General features: G+C 40.1%; 1 protein-coding gene across 1 annotated transcript; it reads right to left on the bottom strand.

Annotated features, from left to right (window-relative positions):
- Positions 1-4,776: 4,776 nt before the first annotated feature.
- LOC115665404 (putative receptor-like protein kinase At3g47110) lies at positions 4,777-8,574 on the bottom strand. The gene is made up of 4 exons (XM_056304651.1): positions 6,336-8,574; positions 5,689-6,219; positions 5,173-5,583; positions 4,777-4,957 (listed from the first exon to the last, which is right to left on the bottom strand). Exons 1-4 carry the CDS (start codon positions 8,485-8,487, stop codon positions 4,932-4,934), a joined length of 3,120 nt encoding a protein of 1,039 aa, XP_056160626.1. The 5' UTR covers positions 8,488-8,574; the 3' UTR covers positions 4,777-4,931.
- Positions 8,575-18,376: the final 9,802 nt, after the last annotated feature.

Raw genomic sequence — 18,376 nt, forward strand, 5'->3', positions numbered from 1 at the left:
TTTAATCCCATGCTCCACACAAAAATCTGCGAACGCAGTTGAAATATATTCACCACCACGATCTATGCAGTGAACTTTGATTGGATTTCCACTCTCTTTTTCAACAAGAGTTTTGAAGCTCTTGAAGGCTTCAAAGGCTTCAGATTTTTCCTGCAAAAAGTAAGCCCAAACCTTCCGACTGAAATCGTTAATGAAGGTAATGATATATCGTTTACCTCCATTGGACATTGGGGAAATTGGTCCGCAAATATCTGAATGGACAAGTTCGAGGTGCTTCTTGGCTCTCCATGCTTTGCCTTTTGGAAAATGATCTCGGTGTTGTTTGCTAACAACACACTCTTCACATATTTCGGACTGCGCCATGATTGGGGGAAGTCCCTCTGTCACATCCTCAATTTCAGTCCCTGGAAAATAGCTATGGTTTAAGTGTGGTAATTTTCCAATTGGAACCAAATTTTTACTCTTGTTTTGGAAAACGATATTTCGGATCCTTGGTACCCCTTCGTTTTGTTATTTTTGGGGAGACTTTTGTGATCCGAATTTCCAAACACTTTCTTCTTGAAAGTTGTTCCAAATATCATGAAGTTTTACATACTTTAATTTTAGAATTTTTGGAATTGATATGAGTGGTACGATGGCCTGATTTTCGGACCGTGTAAAACTGCCCAGAATGGGTATTTCGGTGATGTTCACACTGTTTTGATTTTATACAAGCTTTTCTGGGACGATTTTGGAAACGTTTCCTTCACAAAAGTTGTTGAGAACGTCCTTTCCTATAACGTGTATAAATTTGGGAATTTTCCGAGATGATTTGGATTCTGGACAAAGCTTAATTTGAGAAACCAGAGTCCCGTTTCAGCGAACTGTTTTTAGTCTGTCTTTGAGCTACTAAAAATGGTGTTTACAGAAAGATTCCGAATTTGTGTTCTTCACGAGAAATGTTTGGTAAAGTCTTGTTTATGACATATTCAAATTTGAGAATTTTCGGAGTCCATTTACTATATTTTCAAGCTCTATTTCGTGAACAGTGCAAAGCTGTTCGGTTTTATAAGATTTCCAAGATTTATCAATTTCTATTTGAGAACGTTGGAATCTCAACTTGATGTCTTTTGGTGATATTTAAGGACATTTCCGCGCCGAACCTCGGGTTGAATGAGATTATTATACGTGTTTTGTCGTAGAAAATCCTCGGAAATCAAGGAATTGATTATGATGCGGGTTTACGACTTGAGTGTCGATTAGTTGTTATTGTGCAACCGATGGTCTTGAGTCATTGTGAGCCGAACCGACATTTCTAGAAGACCGAAATAGGCTCCGTGTTTGTTTTGTTGGGAAGAAACTAGAAGATAAGGCTTTGTCATGGTCAAAGCTTCTCCTTCAAGCTTCCATCATTAAGTTTCATTAATGCCATTAAATGGCCCTTGACTTAGAAGCCCTATTTCATGATGACAAGCATTAATAACCTTAGACTTTGGAGGTCCTATCATTATGGCCTTGCCAAGGGAACCAACGTGAAGGCCATTCGGCCGTGAGGAAGGAAAAGAGAGAGAGAGAGAGAGAGAGAGAGAGAGAGAGAGAGAACCAATAGGGAAAGGATGAGTCTTAGCCTTCATCATTTAACCCATAAATGCTCATAAATACTTGGATGACATATGCCATGACTCAAGCAAGGCCATCATGACTTTGGTGCACATTAATACTTGGCTTCTTCTCCAAGCCTATTTGTCTATAAGGAAGCAAGAAGCCTCACGTGAAGCCCCCCCCCCCCCCCCTTCTCCTCTCTCACGCCAACCTCACCATCATCTTCTTCTTCTTTTGTTTCTTGTTTTTCTCACTTTGGCCGAGAAGCTCACGCCCAAACCAACCCCGAACCGGCCCGTGTTCCTACTCGTTCCCATCCAAGAGCCACGGTTTGGCCTTGGTAGGCCTCGTCTTGGTCGGTCAAACAAGGAGGAAGCAAGGAAAGAGTCCGAAATTTCCCGAGCTCACCCGTCTCGACCCCCGTTCCCTAGTTTTATTTGTCGTTGAGTAAGTGAATTCCCTAATATCGGGAAAGGAAGTTGCGATACGTTGTAACATGGGTTGGTTGGCCCGTTTCTTGGTTTCATGGTTGTTCGTTGTTTCTCATCTAATGATGTTCACATGTGATACTCACGTTTGATGTTTGTTTGGTTGATTCCGTAGCATGACTTTGCTATTTTAAATGCCATTGATGCCGGTACGGTAAGAATTGACTTGTGTGAACGACGATTGTCTCGTCCTCGCTTGATATTAGTGTTTTCACTTGCTTGAGTCTCCCGACTCATCCCCCGTTGTTTCCCCTTTTCGGGTCCGTAGGATGGCGTCTCCCCAGCCCGCGTTGGCAATCCCGTGGAGCAGAGAGCCGAAGTGCTCACCGTGATAGATGTCAGTAAAGACCGCGCCTACCGTCGAATCACGACGCTTGAGACGTTCGATGAGGGCCTAACGGACTTGTTGCCTCAGGGCGGGCCGGCTCCGGGATAAAGCCACGGGTGGGATGTGAGATGGCCAGGCGGACGGGACCGGGGTGAAGGTGAAGAAGCGAGGAGCGAGAAGCCGTAGAGGGAATAGGATCACCCAAGCCGAGTTTTGTTACTCAGTCGGCTATGAAATATGTGTTGTCATGGCCCGAAGGGCTTGTTAAAACATGTTTGTATGCATTGTACACATAAGGTTTGCTCATGATGTTGTTTGTCTTATTTCCGCTGTGTATATTGATTGTGATTGTCCCGTGATATGCTTCCGCCTGTGTGTAACTAAATATAATAATGAACGGGACGTCACATGAATGACCCCGAGGTAGGGGCGTCACACCCTCCACCATCTTCTTATGACGAAACGTCCGCAACCCACCAAAGTTGAGGTGTCCGTATCTGAAATGCCATAACCATGCTTTATCCTTCAATCTTGTAGAGAAACATGAGTGAGAGGTGCCATGAAGATGCAGTGGGAACATCCGATTGGCAGTCATATTAACTTGAGCAATCAGATGCTGTTTCTCATCATGGATTCTGCAAACACCTCCTTTGAGTGTAATTTCATATCCCTTCTCTTGCAATTGTCCAACACTTAGAAGGTCGGTCTTTAACTCAGGAACATAAAACACCTCTTTGATCATCTGAACCGAGGTTCCTTTAGGAACAATTGCAACTGTCCCTTTACCCTTAACTGACACAGTCGAGTCGTCTCCAAATTTGACTGAGGTGCGAAATGACTCATCTAATGCAGAGAATGCATTCTTGTCTCCACACATATGGTTGCTGAAACCGGTGTCAATATACCACAGATTCAATGAAATTTTCTCCGTTTCTTGACACACCATTAGGAGAGACACTGCTTCTTCTTTTTCTTCCGCAAAATTAATCCTTTCCATGCTTTGTGTATTTAAATTGGCATGACATTCAGATTTATAATGTCCATACCTATGGCATCTAAAACACTCAACTCTAGATTTGTCTACTGACCTTGGTTTGAAAATAGTTGAGTGCTAACCTCCATGTCCTCGTCCTCCACCTTGAGCATCACGAGAAAAATGACCATTAGGCTTTTGATTGAAACTGCGACGTTCATTGGTTCCCCTTCCTCTACCTCTGCCACTATTCGTTCTTGTTGTTGACGAAAAGTGATCTGTAGTTGCCTTCAGCGCCTTCTCTTCTGGCTCTTGCTGAAGAAAATTTTGTTCGTGAACCAACAACGACCCTTGCAGTTCATCAATTGAGAGTTCTTCAATGTCCTTGGCTTCTTGTATAGAACAAACAACAAAGTTAAACTTTGGTGTCAGACATCGAAGAATCTTCTCAACGATGGTGACATCCTCCGTCTTATCGCCGTGAATCCGCATCTTATTGACAATTGCCATTGTCCGAGAGAAGAAATCGGTAATTGACTCTCCCGACTTCATTCTTAGTAACTCAAACTCTCCACGAAGCATTTGAAGTTGCTGCCTTTTTGCTCTTGCGGTACCTTGATATTTTTTCTTCATGGAATCCCATATGTGCTTGGAGGTATCCTTACAGAGAATTGTCTCCAAGATAGATCTGTCAATGGCCTGAAAAAGGTAGTTTTTGGCCTTGAGATCTTTCAATCTTGCTGCTTCCAGAGCCGTCCGTTGTGCTGCTGTCAACGTAGCTCCTTCTTCTGGTTCGGCAACTCCAGAGATAACAACATCCCAATATTCCTTGGATTTCAGGAAGTTCTCCATTAGCATGCTCCAATGATCATAATGACCATCAAAGCGTGGAATAGCTGGTTGGACAAAGGTTTCTGAAGCCATCACCGCTGCTGGATACCAAGAAAAAATCTTTCCTCGCGTGTTTTCAACTCAAGCTCACTTTTTGGCTACTGCCTTTCACTCTCACTTTTTCCTCTCGTGTTTTTAACTCACTTTTCCTTCTTTAATGGCTCTGATACCACTGTTACAGAAAAGGTGCAGAAGTTGACTGTGCTTTGTAAGCACAAAGAAAAAACACAGAAAAGAGAGTCAGAGAGAAGAGAGTGTACACCCGTGAAAAAATGCTTACTGCATTCATACGTTATAATTGAATAACAACTTAGCCTTTTAGATAGGCCATACACCGACAGAAAATCCCAGAAAAGTAGCCACAACAATTGACCCACTATGATGAACTATCTACCCACTATACTGAACGTGTGTGCAGCAACAAACATGCTGCAACAGATTCCTATAAACTAGGACAACCAACTAGGCTATATTAAAAAAAACAAACAAATACTTTGACTAATTCAACAAGTCGAACGCCCTCCCTAGTAGCTCGGTTACGGACGAAGGACTTCACGAACACCCGAGCTAGCCTGCCATTGACATGAAAAGGGCCACCTGGCTCCAACAAGTTACGTGGTGCCCGGCTCTATTTACAGTTTCTTCGTCCCACTCGAAAACCGGAGATGGATCAGGCCGCCTCCTCGCACCTGTCCCCTGAAAAATATGAAAAGAAAAAGGAGAATGAATCGATCAGGCTCGCATCAGTTGTCAATGATCATGCAGGATTCGATCGAGACCCTGGTGGTTTCTTGTCCCAAGACTCGTTATCATATGAACCGATTTACTAAATCCAAATCCATTGTGGAACAGTCAAGCAATGCTAGGGATGCAAAGATACAAGCGTATGGCGACTTAAAAAGGTACTTTACTTGGTGCAGGGCTCTGTATTCTATCCTCATGGATGCCGGTTTTAAGAAACTTGTCTCTGATTGAGAGCAAGTCCAGTGCAACTCCATTTATGTCCTTCCTGTCTTTCGGTGATTCTGCTGAGCAAATTAATCCGATCTCAAAAACCGATATCAGACATTTGGCTTGGTCGATTCCGCAGTCGCTCCAATTCCCTTCGTTGTCCCAGCTTTCGCCTACTTCCCCACAGAAAATCGACTGATCCAAAATCCCTGTTGCTCGCTTTGACAACACTGACTTGACAAATTTCTGAAGGTTAAAATCCTCTTTAAATATATCGTCCGTTGGTCGTCTTCCAGTGAACATCTCTAACAAGAGAATTCCGAAACTGTACACATCCCCACTTGTTGATGGACGAACGCCCAATCCATATTCTGCCAGTCCAGAAAAAAGTTCCTGTTAGCTCGATTACTCTACAAGGTCATTGAAATCTTTTGATTTTGTGGATGTAAATGTATTTGTGATCTTTAGAGCAGTACCTGGAGCGATGTAACCCATGGTTCCCTTAAAAGCAGAGGAGCTGAGATGACTCGAAACGATGTCTTTGTTAGACTCGAAAATGAGCCTCGACAATCCAAAATCACTGATATGAGCTGTGAAATCATCGTTGAGAAGAATGTTGCTCGGCTTCAGATCACAGTGGATGATTGGAGTTCGGCACTGGTGGTGAAGATAATCCAAAGCAGAGGCCACATCGATGGCGATGTTCAATCTTTGCAGGAAGCTCAAAGGTTTGAATTGCATGTGCTCGTCATTTGGGTGCAACCACGTGTCCAAGTTGCCGTTTACCATGAACTCATATACCAAGGCTTTGAACTCATTACGATGGGAGTCGATGCTCGAACAAGCAGTCAAGATCTTAACCAGGTTACGATGCCGAATGCTACTGAGTGCTTTGCATTCGGCCAAGAAGCCCTTGAAAGCTCCTTTCTGCTGGAGATTCAAAACCTTGATGGCCACGATTTTTCCATCGGGGCCAAGAGTTCCTCTGTACACATTGCCAAAACTACCTGAACAAGAGTTAGAAACTATTGTGGTCATGTGACGTGGTACTACTGTATGAACTATGAAATGTGTTCTGTACTCATTTGTTGTAGTAAAATGTTCATTTACATATAAAGATTACCTGAACCAATCAATTTGCTTGAACAGAATCCATCGGTAGCTTTGAATAGAGCATCATAAGAAATACTCTCGTGAAAATGGCCCAAGGAGCGAGTAGGCAGATCAAGATGTTCCTTCTTCGAGTTTCTCCACCAGAAAAGAGATGCTAAGGACAGTAATGCCACTGCACAAGAAGCACAAATGATTATTACCATCAACCTCTTCAAAGATCTATGCTTTATCGATCTCGGGAACGATTTCGCCGGACATGAAGGCAAATGCAGTTCAGGTATGCCCCCGCACAGCTCTTCGTTGCCATCAACTTTGAAGGCACTAGTGTTTCCAAATATCCCAGGTAAAGGTACTTCGCCTTCGAGATTGTTGAAAGACAGATTCAAGAATTGCAGTGACGATGACAAGTTAGCTAAAAACTCTGGGATTTGCCCTGAGAGGTTGTTATTGGAAAGGTCAAGAAAACGGATGCCTTTTAACCCCTTGAACTGAGGAATGGGCCCTTGAAAATGGTTCGCCTGCATATACAGCTCTTCGAATCCCAAACAGTTGCCCAAAGTTATAGGAATCTCGCCGGAAATTTGATTGTATGAAACATCGAGAGAAATGAGGTTCTTTAAGTTTCCAACATCGGCTGTCATGGGCCCGGACAAAGAATTGTGAGATACATCTAGATGTATTATGAGGGATGACGGTCTGATCATGAGGCTGGGAATGGTCCCGGTGAATTTGTTATGATAGAGGCTTAGATCTTGCAGGGCCTTGCAGTCGCCAAGGATCGAAGGTATGATTCCTTCTAAGCTGTTGCTGTACAAGTACAGAATTATCAGACCGGTGATGTTACCAATGGTCGAAGGTATGTGTCCAGTCAACTTGTTTTGGCCCAAACTCAGATATTGCAAGTTTGATAGCCTCCCAATAGACATTGGAATGTTGCCTGTTAGCATGTTATCGTCAATTAATAATAGTTGTAGACTAAAGAGGTTTGCAATTACTTCAGGAATTCTCCCACGAATTCTGTTTCCTGACATTCGCAGCTGCTTCAGTTGGGTTGAGAAGTTACTGACCGAAACAGGCAGCTCGCCTTCGAACTGGTTATATCGTAAAGCCAGCATTTCAAGGTTGCTGCAGTTGGCCAAATCAGCAAGGAAACTTAGACCGCCGGTTGAGCCGCTTCCGAGAAAATTAGACTCAAGGTTGAGCCAGCTCAAGTTTTGAAGCCTTCCGAAGCTGGCCGGGACACGTCCAGTGAAGTTATTGCCGGGGATATCAATTAATGCTAAGTTCGTGGCATTGGAGAGTGAATCGGGAATGAGACCGTTGAACTGATTAGCTCCCAGAACCAGAATTTGCAGATTCGGAAGCAGAAGGCCTATGTCTCTCCTGATACTACCAGAGAACAGGTTATGGTACAAACCTATGATATTGAGGGATGACAAGTTGTAAAGAGCAGAGGGGAAGCCACCTATCAGCTGGTTTTCACTGGCCTCGAAAATTTTGAGCCTTGTTTGGCTTATAGAAATGGGAACTCCTCCTGTCAGGTTGTTGATCCGTAGATCAAGCTCTTCGAGGGTGGAAAGGTTTCCGATGGAAGCGGGGATCGGTCCTGTGAGATTATTGCTCGAAAGGTAGAGCTTCTGGAGTTTCAACAGTGACCCAAATCCGGAAGGGATGGAATCGTGGAGATGATTATAGTCGAGCCTGAGAGTCAAGAGGCTAAGACACAATGAGAGATTTCTAGGAATTCCTCCTCCTAAGGTGTTGTGGCGCAAGATCAGGTTTTTAAGCCTGAACAAGCGCCCGATTTCAGGAGGAATGAAACCATGGAAAGAGTTGTTTGCGAGGTTCAGGTATCGGAGGAAAGAAAGGTTTCCGATATAAGGGGACAACGTCCCGGTCAAATCTCGTCCATCTAGGTTCAAGGCAGTGACTCGTTGGTGTCTGAGACCACAAGTGACTCCATTCCATTGGCAGAAATGGAGGGAATCATTCCAGGAGGCCAAGGTTTCAGCAGAATTCTCTGTTAAGAGGGACCTGAACTCTTGCAGAGCAATTTTATCGGTCTCGTTCCCTAGAGCGCTACAAGAAGCGAAGCCTGTGATTACCAGCTCCAGGATCAAGACGGCAGGGAAGGTGACTGAACAGGAATGGCTCAAACTCATTTTCGGGTTCGCTAGTGTCACACCCCGAAACCTACCAAGATGGGGGATGACACGGCCGTCTTTCCACCGAAGAACGCAGCCTCAAACCACCCAGAAGTCCTCACGACATCGCGCTCTCTCTATTGGCTACTAACTAAAGAACCTGAAAAGATTGAGGAAAAAGAGGAGTGAGCAACCACAGCTCAGTAAGTAATACGTATTTCTTCTAAGCAGATTGAACAATCACTATGCATATGTACAAAGCAATATCAAAACTTTAGAAGCCAAATTCAGTATATAAAATATATATTGAATCACATAAGAATTGTTTTATTTCAACAAGCCTTTAGACAAATAAGAAATACTCGTTTAAACCATCATAAACATCAATGGTCAAGTCCATTGATCAATCTCTATTAAAAACCACGTCAATGGTCCATTTCATTGACTAATCTCATCAAAATATACACGCCAATGGTCCATTCCATTGACCAATCTCATCGAAAAACACACGTCAATGGTCCATTCCATTGACCAATCTCATGTCAGAAATCTAACTATGATCACGAATAACGTCCCGTGATCCTAGACTAGTATGCGCATACCCACAAACCCTCATTGGGTTCACAGAGACAATGAGCATCAAATACTTATCCTCAACAATATCCTCTACAATGCTAAATCCAGAAATCATTTCATGATCCATATCATAAATCACAATACGGTTCCAAAACTATTTTAGAACCCTTCATAAACCAGTTCGTAAAACAGTTCATATATATAACTTTCTCAATTCTCAAATACAAAATGGTAGTAATTGTCCGATCCATATTTTATGCAACAAACATGCTTTACTTACTCGAACGATTACCCAAATCCTTATCACTTCCAAAACATGAGTTTATAAATTCAAAGAAGAGATAGCACCACTAACCTGGGAATGCCCGAAAACCAAACAATAATGCTCACTCAAACCGACGATCTCGTAATCCTAACAATTAAATGAGAATCGACGTCAAAATCAAGTAAAATACTATGATAACTACGAAACGGCTAAACGACACTTAAACGCTAACAAGACAACCCAAAGGCACCCACAAATCGCTTGTCCGAAGCGATTATCCAAAACCTTCTGTAACGCGAAGCTTGAGCATGAAACTTGGTTGCGCCATAACTTTCTCAATCGAACCCCATTTCAAGCGACCTTATAGTCAAAATAAAGCCCATTCAGAGCACTACAAGAACCCCAGCTTGGCCATCCCAAAATCGAGCCGAAAACCGATGAAAATCGGCCTAAAAGCCCCTGGTCGCACACTGTTCACCACGCGTGCTTAACTTCAAAAATTCGTTTAGGACAAATGGTAAGTCTAAATCGAGTTCCGCAAAATCTCACGGCTCCATGACTCCTTAAATTACCAATTCTATATATATACGCAGCTCAACAACTCAAAAATCGGACTACGCGGCTTGAATTTCACCCAATTCCGAAATTTGAGCCATAATCAGAAAAGTACTCCGATTGAACGAACGAGGAGCTCGAATAATTACCTGACGTTGCGATACGAAGTGAATCAAGCTCGGCCATGGGTTCATGCCAAGAATCCCCTTTCCTTTCTCTTTCCCTTTCCTCTTCTTCTTTCCTCTTTCTTTTTCTTCTTTCCTCTCTGTTTTTCTTTCTTTCTCGAGCTCTCGCTCTCTCTCGCTCTCTCTCTCTCTCTCATTCTTTCTCCTCTTTATAGATTAAGTCCACTTTTCCCTTTCTTCTTTGACTTTTCAACCCTTTTTCTTTCCTTTTTTTTTTTCAAAAAGTCTAAATATTACAGCTAGTGTCAGTGAGGAGATGCTGGGATAGCTACGATGGTACCGGACTTGACCTGAACAATTCCATTTATAGAGAAGGCCACAGGAGCTTGGAAACCATGAAACTTAACAGCCAACTGCTTGATTACGATTGGGAACCCTGAAGAGGTTATAAGAAGATCAGATTCAATCAATTAGATCACGATATGAAGCGGCCAACCACTACTAATGAATTTAGTACACTTTAGAGCGCACATGATAACCATTCTATTTCTATCCAGAATTAGTTTTCTATTCCCAAAAACAGATTTGGAACAGAAACCCATTTGGTAACGCAATTCCATTTTTCTATTTCTGAAACAACTTTTTATTCCAGAACTGGTTTTGGACCAAAAATCAGAACAAAAAAAAGAGTAAGTTTTCTATTTCTTGACGAGAAATGAAACAATTTCTAAAAGAACATGTCTTCTCTCTTCAAAAGACATCTCTTCCTAAATTTGACCCCGGTCTGATCTGGTCAGACCAGTCCGAACCGGTTTGGTCCGATTCATTCCCGATAGGAAAATAAAAAAAAATCTTAAAAAAATTAGAAAAATCAGAAAATTCATAAAAAAAAATAAAATAAAAATCAGAAAATTCATTAAAAAAATTAGAAAATCCGGAAAATTCCTAAAAATCTCAAAAAATCCATAAAAATTGAAAAGTTCCAGAAAAATTCATAAAAATTTCCAGAAAATAAAAAAAAGTCAGATTTCGGGAAAATAGGAAATTTGGTGATTTTTTTCAAAAAAAATCAAAAAATTAAAAATTTCGAAACTTCACAGAATAGCTTAAAATACCTGTGGCCACCCACTTTGAGTAAAATTTAAATTTTTTGATGTGCCCAAATGGTATTTTTGAATACTCCTTAATTTAGGGATTTAAAATGGGTTTTAACCCCTAAAAAATCCTAAAAGGGGTTCTAAAAAAATGGATTTCTATTTTGGGAAATAGAAATTTGTATTGTTATCAAACGGGTTTCTGTTCCAGGAAATAGAAATTTTATGCTGATATCAAACGATTTTCTGTTCCAGAAATAGAAATTTTTGGTTGTTATCAAACGGGTTTCTTTCCTCAGAAACTCGTCCTGGGAACAAAAATAGATTTTTCTATTTCTGTTCCAAGAATTTTTTTTGAAACAGAATGGTTATCATTCACACCCTTAATGAAATTTATCAACCAACTGCCTTAGGACGATAAGGACCCTGAAGAGGTCTTGTGAAGATCAGATTCAATCAATAAGATCAAGTAGCAATATCAAATGATTTCGGGGACACAAGGACAGCTAGTGGCACTTGACTTGACCTATAGGTTAACGGTGGTTTCATCGGAATTGACTCGACGATGAAATGCCTTTCGGATATATATATATATATATATATATATATATATATATATATGGATTGACGAGTGAATCGACAAAGGATATGAATAGTTCTTTGTTGATTTTGGACAATTTAGTAAATGAGAAGCAATTTAAAGATACGAAAATTGGAGGCAATCGCAGTTAGCCATTTAAATTGCGGAAAAGTAAAAAAAAAAGATAAATTTGCAAGAACGTTGAGTTTTTTTTTATTAATTAGAGGTTTTACAAAGAATATGATGTGGCTATTTAAAGCACAGAATCAACGGTTACAAATGGTGGTTATAACTTTGGAATTCAAATAAACAAATAACTTCCTAATGGTGATTACAAGGAGTTACATTATTCACTAACTCCTATAATCTAGAACACTTATCTACAAGAAGTTATAAAAAAAACCCTAAAATAGCAGCAATAAACATAACCATCCAGCGGTTATGTTTTTAAATGGATTGCTCGTTGTCGATGACTTTGTTGATAAACTTTCTTAGTCTTGAAAGCTCTCGTCGGTAACTTTCACATTGTGTTATCAATGACTTCACCAGTGAGTTGTCAATGCTCTTCAAGTTGTCTGACTTTTGTTTTCATCAATGACTTCTGCTGTTCACCAAACTTTGCTATGTCGACTAAGTTCGTCACTTATCAATTATAACCAAAAGTTGGTTATTTTTTGTTGTCAACATAATCTCCCTTTTTAAAGAATTGAATGCTTTATCGATTATTCGATTCTTTTAAATAGATAATCAAGAGTCATAATGTGCCCCTTCGTCATCGGCAAATTTAATTTTTCCTTACCGAGTTACTTCCTAAATTGTTTTCTTGAAAATAATAATTGTGCTATGGCTCCATGAATAGTGCCACCTGCAATATTTTTGGTTTACTAAATCTTCTATACTTGGAATTACATGGCCTTTAGTTAATTTAATTAGGCCATCTTTCAAAAGTAAGGCAAAGATTTCGTCCGATTTATTAATATCAAACGAGTAAACTTGAGTGACTTTAGCCCTAACCATTATCTTTTCTTTTATTTTGGCAGGCTCTAAGGGCTTTTCGAATCTCATATTTGCCACATTTATTTCAACGTTTCCATTCACATGAGATTCATACTCTGACTCATAATTTTCTATTAAGCCACGTTTTGTGCAAAGTTTTCGAGTAGCCCTTTATCTCTGTCTTTAAGAAGTTGCTTATACTTGGATACTCTCGTTGTCAATCGAACAAATCGGCAAAGTCTTAGCCTTCGAATTTTTCTCTTAGATTGAACTTCAATCCATCGAAAGCCAAATTCGTGAAATCTTTTACTGAGAGTGGAGTAAGGCATTTTCTCCTAGCCTTCTTAAATTGAGCAATAAATCGATTGACCAACTCATTATTATATCGATAGAGGTTGGCCAAATCGGCAGGTGATACTTTAGGTATTGTTCTATAAAACTGAGAATGGAATTGTCTTTTCATCTCTGCCTAATTGCAAATCGAATTAGGCGGCAAACTAGTGTACCAGGTAAAAGTAGTTTTTGACAAAGACAGAGGAAATAACGTAAGTTTTGAAAACTCATTTGTCCCTGCTTCCGCACACTGGGCTATAAACCGAACAACGTGTTCGATAGTCGATTGTTCATCTTCGCCAATAAAGACAGCAAAGTGAGGCTTATTTTGACCCATTCAGGAAATGGTTTTCTATAAACAAGTATGATAACACCTCTGTTTATTGACAAACTGTGTGGGGTTCAATTTTGAAATTGGTTGGCCATCTTGCCCCTTAGGCAGTAATGCTGGTCTTGCCAGATTATCTACATTAATCAGCATGTTAGGTCTAACAGAAATATTCATAGGTGGTGGTATCAATGGAGCCACTGGCCTTATATCTTCAACGTTTGGCAATTGACCGGCCGTTGACCATTTTGATTTGCCAATTATTGTCACCAATATGTTTGTTTTGATCAACACTATTAGCATCAATAAACAGATAAGGATTAGGAACATCCCCCTATTGTCACTGGATTGACTAGTGGTGGTTGATTGGATGATCCGAGCCCCGAGAGAACATCATTCACAGCATTAGTGACGTTCATCTTAATTACGTCTGAGATGTGACTCACATTGTAGCTGGCCATATCATTTCGCTTTTGTTCGAATAACCTCTTCATGATGGCCAACATATGAGGATTTGGTGTAACTTCTCTCGACTGTTCTTTAGTGAGACATCGGGACGGTCTACCCCCTCGCTCTGGCCTCCTTCTATTGCTTGGTTAACGGCTAAAGATTCATAGTGTGCAGCAACTTTGTCACAAGTTTGTGGCACTAGATTATTGTTGATTTCTGGTTCTTGCCATTGTAGTCTCCTCGAATCAATAAAATGTGTCCCTCCAAGCGTGCCAAAAAGATGTTTCACGGGAATTGAATCGACAATGAAAGACCTTTCAATATATCCAACAAGATGTTCCACCAAAATTGAATCAACGATGATATGCCTTTTAAATATATATGGATCAATGAGTGAATCGACAAAGGATATGAAGGGTCCCTTTTGTTGATTTTGGACAGAAAAGTAAATGACAAGAAATTTAAAGATACAAAAATTGGAGGCAATCACAACCCGTTAAATTACGAAAAAGTATCTAACCAAAAAAAGAATTATGGAAAAGTAAAGATAAAAGATAAATTTGTGAGAACGTTGAGTTATTTGATTGATGGGGGTTTACAAAGAGTATAATATGGTTATTTAAAGCCTACAATCGGCAATTGCAAATGATAGTCACAACTTTAGAATTAAAATAAACAAATAACTTTCTAATGACGGTTATAAAAAGTTACATTATCCACTAACTCTTATTATCTAGAACACTTTTCCACGAGAAGTTATAAAAAAATCTTGAAATAGCTGCAATAAACATAACCACCTAGCGGTTATGTTTTTATGTGGCTTGCTCGTTGTTGATAACTTTGTCGATAAACTTTCGAAGTCTTGAAAGCTCTCATTGATAACTTTCACGTTGTGTTGTCAATGACTTCATTAGCTAGTTGTCGACCGCTCTTTTCATTAATAAATTTTGCTATTCACCAAATTTTGCTATATTGACTAAGTCTGTCATTTGGGGATTATAAACGAAAATTGGTCATTATTGACTGTCAACAAGAGTATAGAGAGTCTTCTTTTTTTTTTTTTTGGTCGATAAGAGTATAGAGAGTCTTCAAAGTGGATGAATCTTAAAAAGCAATCATGCTAAATACCTATAAATGAGTTTATCCGAGTCAAGGGAGGAAGTCAATGAATATTGTCGTCCAATGCTACTTTCCAATACCTATAAATGATTTTGTCCGAGTCAAGGGAGGGAGTTAATGAATATTGTCGTCGAATGCTATTTTCCTCGATGAGGGCCACCTAGATCTCCCCCACTAGCTGAATGAAGCAGCCAATACCTATAAATGAGTTTGTCTGAGTCAAGGGAGGAAGTCAATGAATATTGTCGTCGAGTGCTACTTTCCTCGATGAGGGCCACCTAGATATCCCCCACCAGCTAAGGCTCTAAATAATTGTTTGACTGCTCAATAGTAAAATTTTAACGGCACTCGATAATCTACTAATACATACTAGGTTTTGGACATGGTAAAATCGTTATTTTGTTGGAAAGACATTAGTAAATTGACCGGCCCATTTGTAAAATTTCAAAACACTACTAGTAATCTACTAATTTTTATGGGTGTAGCGAAAATTTTATCCTGTTACTAAGTCATTACTAACTGATGAGACTCACTTGTCAAATCTAAATGCGCCATGAATCTACTGTTGGATACTAGATTCCGAATGGAAAAATCGTTATTTCGTTGGTAAGTTACTAACAATCAACCGGATAAAAAACAGCGTCGCCAATCAAATTTTACTTAGGTTGATTTCGGGGATTTGCTAATGCTTCTTGAAATTTACCATTACAAAGCTCAGTTCTAGGTATTGGCGAACGGATGAGTAGACACGTCCATGAATTAAATGAGCATTTAATAAAGCATCTTACTCTTCGAATTGGAGCACCATCGGACTAAAGTGAAAGAGACGCGACTTGGCAACTCGGTGCCGGTCAAACAAAAATTTCAAAGACCTTCTTTAACCAACTCAGGAAAATGTTAGATATTCAGTCACATTGCTATTTTCACTACAAAAAAACATCTTTTTTCCAACGAAATTTCCAACGAAAAATTGGGAAAAATTCGTTGGAAAACGAATTTCCAACGAATTTTCCAACGAAAAAAAATTCGTCGGTAATTCTTCGTCGCAAATTTTTCCAACGAAAAATTTCAATTTTCGTTGGAAATTTGCGACGAAATTTTTTTCGTTGGAAAATTCGTTAGAAAATTCGTGGCTAAATTCGTTGGAAACACTACAAAAAAACAACTTTTTTCCAACGAAATTTTTTTTTGGTCGAAAAATGGTGGCAAAATTAGTTTCGTCGTGACAAAAATCGTGCGGGCGAGGGCCAGCCTCGCCGCCGGCGAGCTCGGCCCTCGCCATGACCGGCGAGGGCCAGCCTCGTCGCCGGTGAGCTCGAGGTCGCCCAGATCTGGGCGACCTCGAGCTTGCCGGCCATGGCGAGCATTCTGGGCGAGCTCGAGGTCGCCCAGATCTGGCCGAGTTCTGGGCGAGCTCGAGCTCGCCGGCCATGGCGAGCTCGACCCTCGCCATTGCCGGTGAGGCCCAGCCTCGTCGCCGGCGAGCTCGAGGTCGCCCAGAACTCGCCCGCCATGGCGAGGGCCTGGCTCACAGCGGTCGCGCTCGGCCTCGCCGCCGCGAACGCGATGGACACCGCCCCCTTCATTGGCCGGATGCTCGGCGGCGGCGGCGGGAGCTTGGGCTCGGGGGGTGGCAGTGCCTCAGCGAGTGCGCCGACCAGTACGCAGACGCGGTGGAGCAGGTGGAGGCATCGATCGCGGAGAGAGAGAGAGAGAGAGAGAGAGAGAGAGAGAGAATGTGGAAATTGAGAATCATTGCGGGAATAATGAGCGCGAAAATGTTGAATAAGGAAGGAGTAGGGTTTTCGTTGCAAAATTCGTGAGAAATTGTACACACTAAAATAATTGCCTGAAAAATTGAAATTCATGGGAAAATTCGTTGGAAATTTCCAACGAATTTTCCCACGAATTTTAAAAATGCCGAACAATACTGGGTTTTTTTGAATTCGTCGCAAAATTCGTTGAAAATTAGCAACGAAATATTTTTCGTCGCAAAATTCGTTGGAAATTTCCAACGAAAAATTTTTCGTCGCTAATTTCCAACGAATTTTGCGACGAAAAATTTTTCGTTGGAAATTTCCAACGAATTTTGCGACGAAAAATTTTTCGTCGTTAATTTCCGACGAATTTTACTTTTCGTTGGAAAATTTGTCGCAAATTTGCGACGAAAATTTTTTCGTCCCAAATTTTCGTGGCAAAAATCCAGTTTTTTTGTAGTGTTTGTAATATATGCAAATTGACTATGCTCAATAGCTACGAAATAGATAGCACTATTTTAAAGTCGATTCACATATACATAATAAGATTAATTCGGCTTCATGTATCGGATTTAAGGAAAATACAGCAATCTCCTGAATTTTCAGGATGGTACGTAATTGTCCTTGAACTTTCAATCTTAACAAAACTGCATAATCATTCATTTTGTTGCTGTCGTTAACCCTTCCTATACTTCCCATTTGCACGTGCTTTGGATATAATTATCTGAGGATGACAAACTAACTCTTCTTAATATTTAGTCGGATGATTTTTTTGCCCCAAAATAAGCTAAAGCAATTCAATATTTATACAACAGATACAGAAAAATAAGGAAAAAAATGTAATGATCATTTGAAAAGTATTAGGACATAACAACATCATAATAACAATGATATGGTTAACTTCATAACAAAAAGTTTTTAATTTTTTCATCGAAATGTGCGGATTTGGTACTTTTTCTTCCATATATCCTTCATTAGGTCCTCAACGTGTGCTTAATTCTACTTTAGAAGTCAGATTAAATTTGAAATAGGTGCTCATCAGAAGAGTTCCAAACCAACTTCAGTCTCAATGTCAAAGAAGGAAATCAAGTCGGTAAGGATTAAAATATTTCTTCATTTTTCTAGGATTCTACCCTTAATTAGCAGAATCAAAGGGACCACTCTTAAATTGTTAAAGGATCACTCCAACCACTACATAACCCAGAATTTGGCAGAATTAGAGAGATTACATTTGATTTACTTATTTGGGAAACCAGAAAAAGTAGATCACCATACTATTAGGTGACAAATTTTGATCCGAAAATTTGATCATGATTTCATGAAAAAATCTCGATTATCGACTAAGTCAAATAAAAAAAAGGGCTAATACCACGAAAAACTCCAAATTGGTATATATGTGACAAATTTACCAAAAATTTATTTTTTTACTACCAAAAACCTTAAACTGGTACACCCGTAATAATTTTACCCCACATTAGCTTCTGTTTGTTAGGGCTAGTGCATCACCTAGAGGGGGGGTGAATAGGTGATTTTGTCAAATTTGATAATTAATCGTGTGAAATGAATATAATCAAGATTATCAATTTATATGGACAAAATTAGGTGGATGAGTCTGATGAACTTGTATGTAAAATTGTGATCAGATGATTGCGTCTGATGACAAATTGTCGTCAGATGGATGCGTCTGATGACTATGATGAAGTTCTGATGACCTTGATTAACAGAAATG

This window comes from Syzygium oleosum, unplaced genomic scaffold (genome assembly GCF_021117445.2).
Source record: "Syzygium oleosum isolate NSW1041296 unplaced genomic scaffold, Sole_v2.1 Sole_v2.32, whole genome shotgun sequence".
Lineage (NCBI taxonomy): Eukaryota > Viridiplantae > Streptophyta > Magnoliopsida > Myrtales > Myrtaceae > Syzygium > Syzygium oleosum.

Excerpts from the sequence above, each read along its gene's own strand:
- LOC115665404 (XM_056304651.1), bottom strand. The coding sequence starts at position 8,487 with ATGAGTTTGAGCCATTCCTGTTCAGTCACCTTCCCTGCCGTCTTGATC. Across the intron at positions 5,584-5,688 it reads CATGGGTTACATCGCTCCAG|AATATGGATTGGGCGTTCGT; the intron begins GTACTGCTCTAA and ends CTGGACTGGCAG. Across the intron at positions 4,958-5,172 it reads AATACAGAGCCCTGCACCAA|GGGACAGGTGCGAGGAGGCG; the intron begins GTAAAGTACCTT and ends CATATTTTTCAG.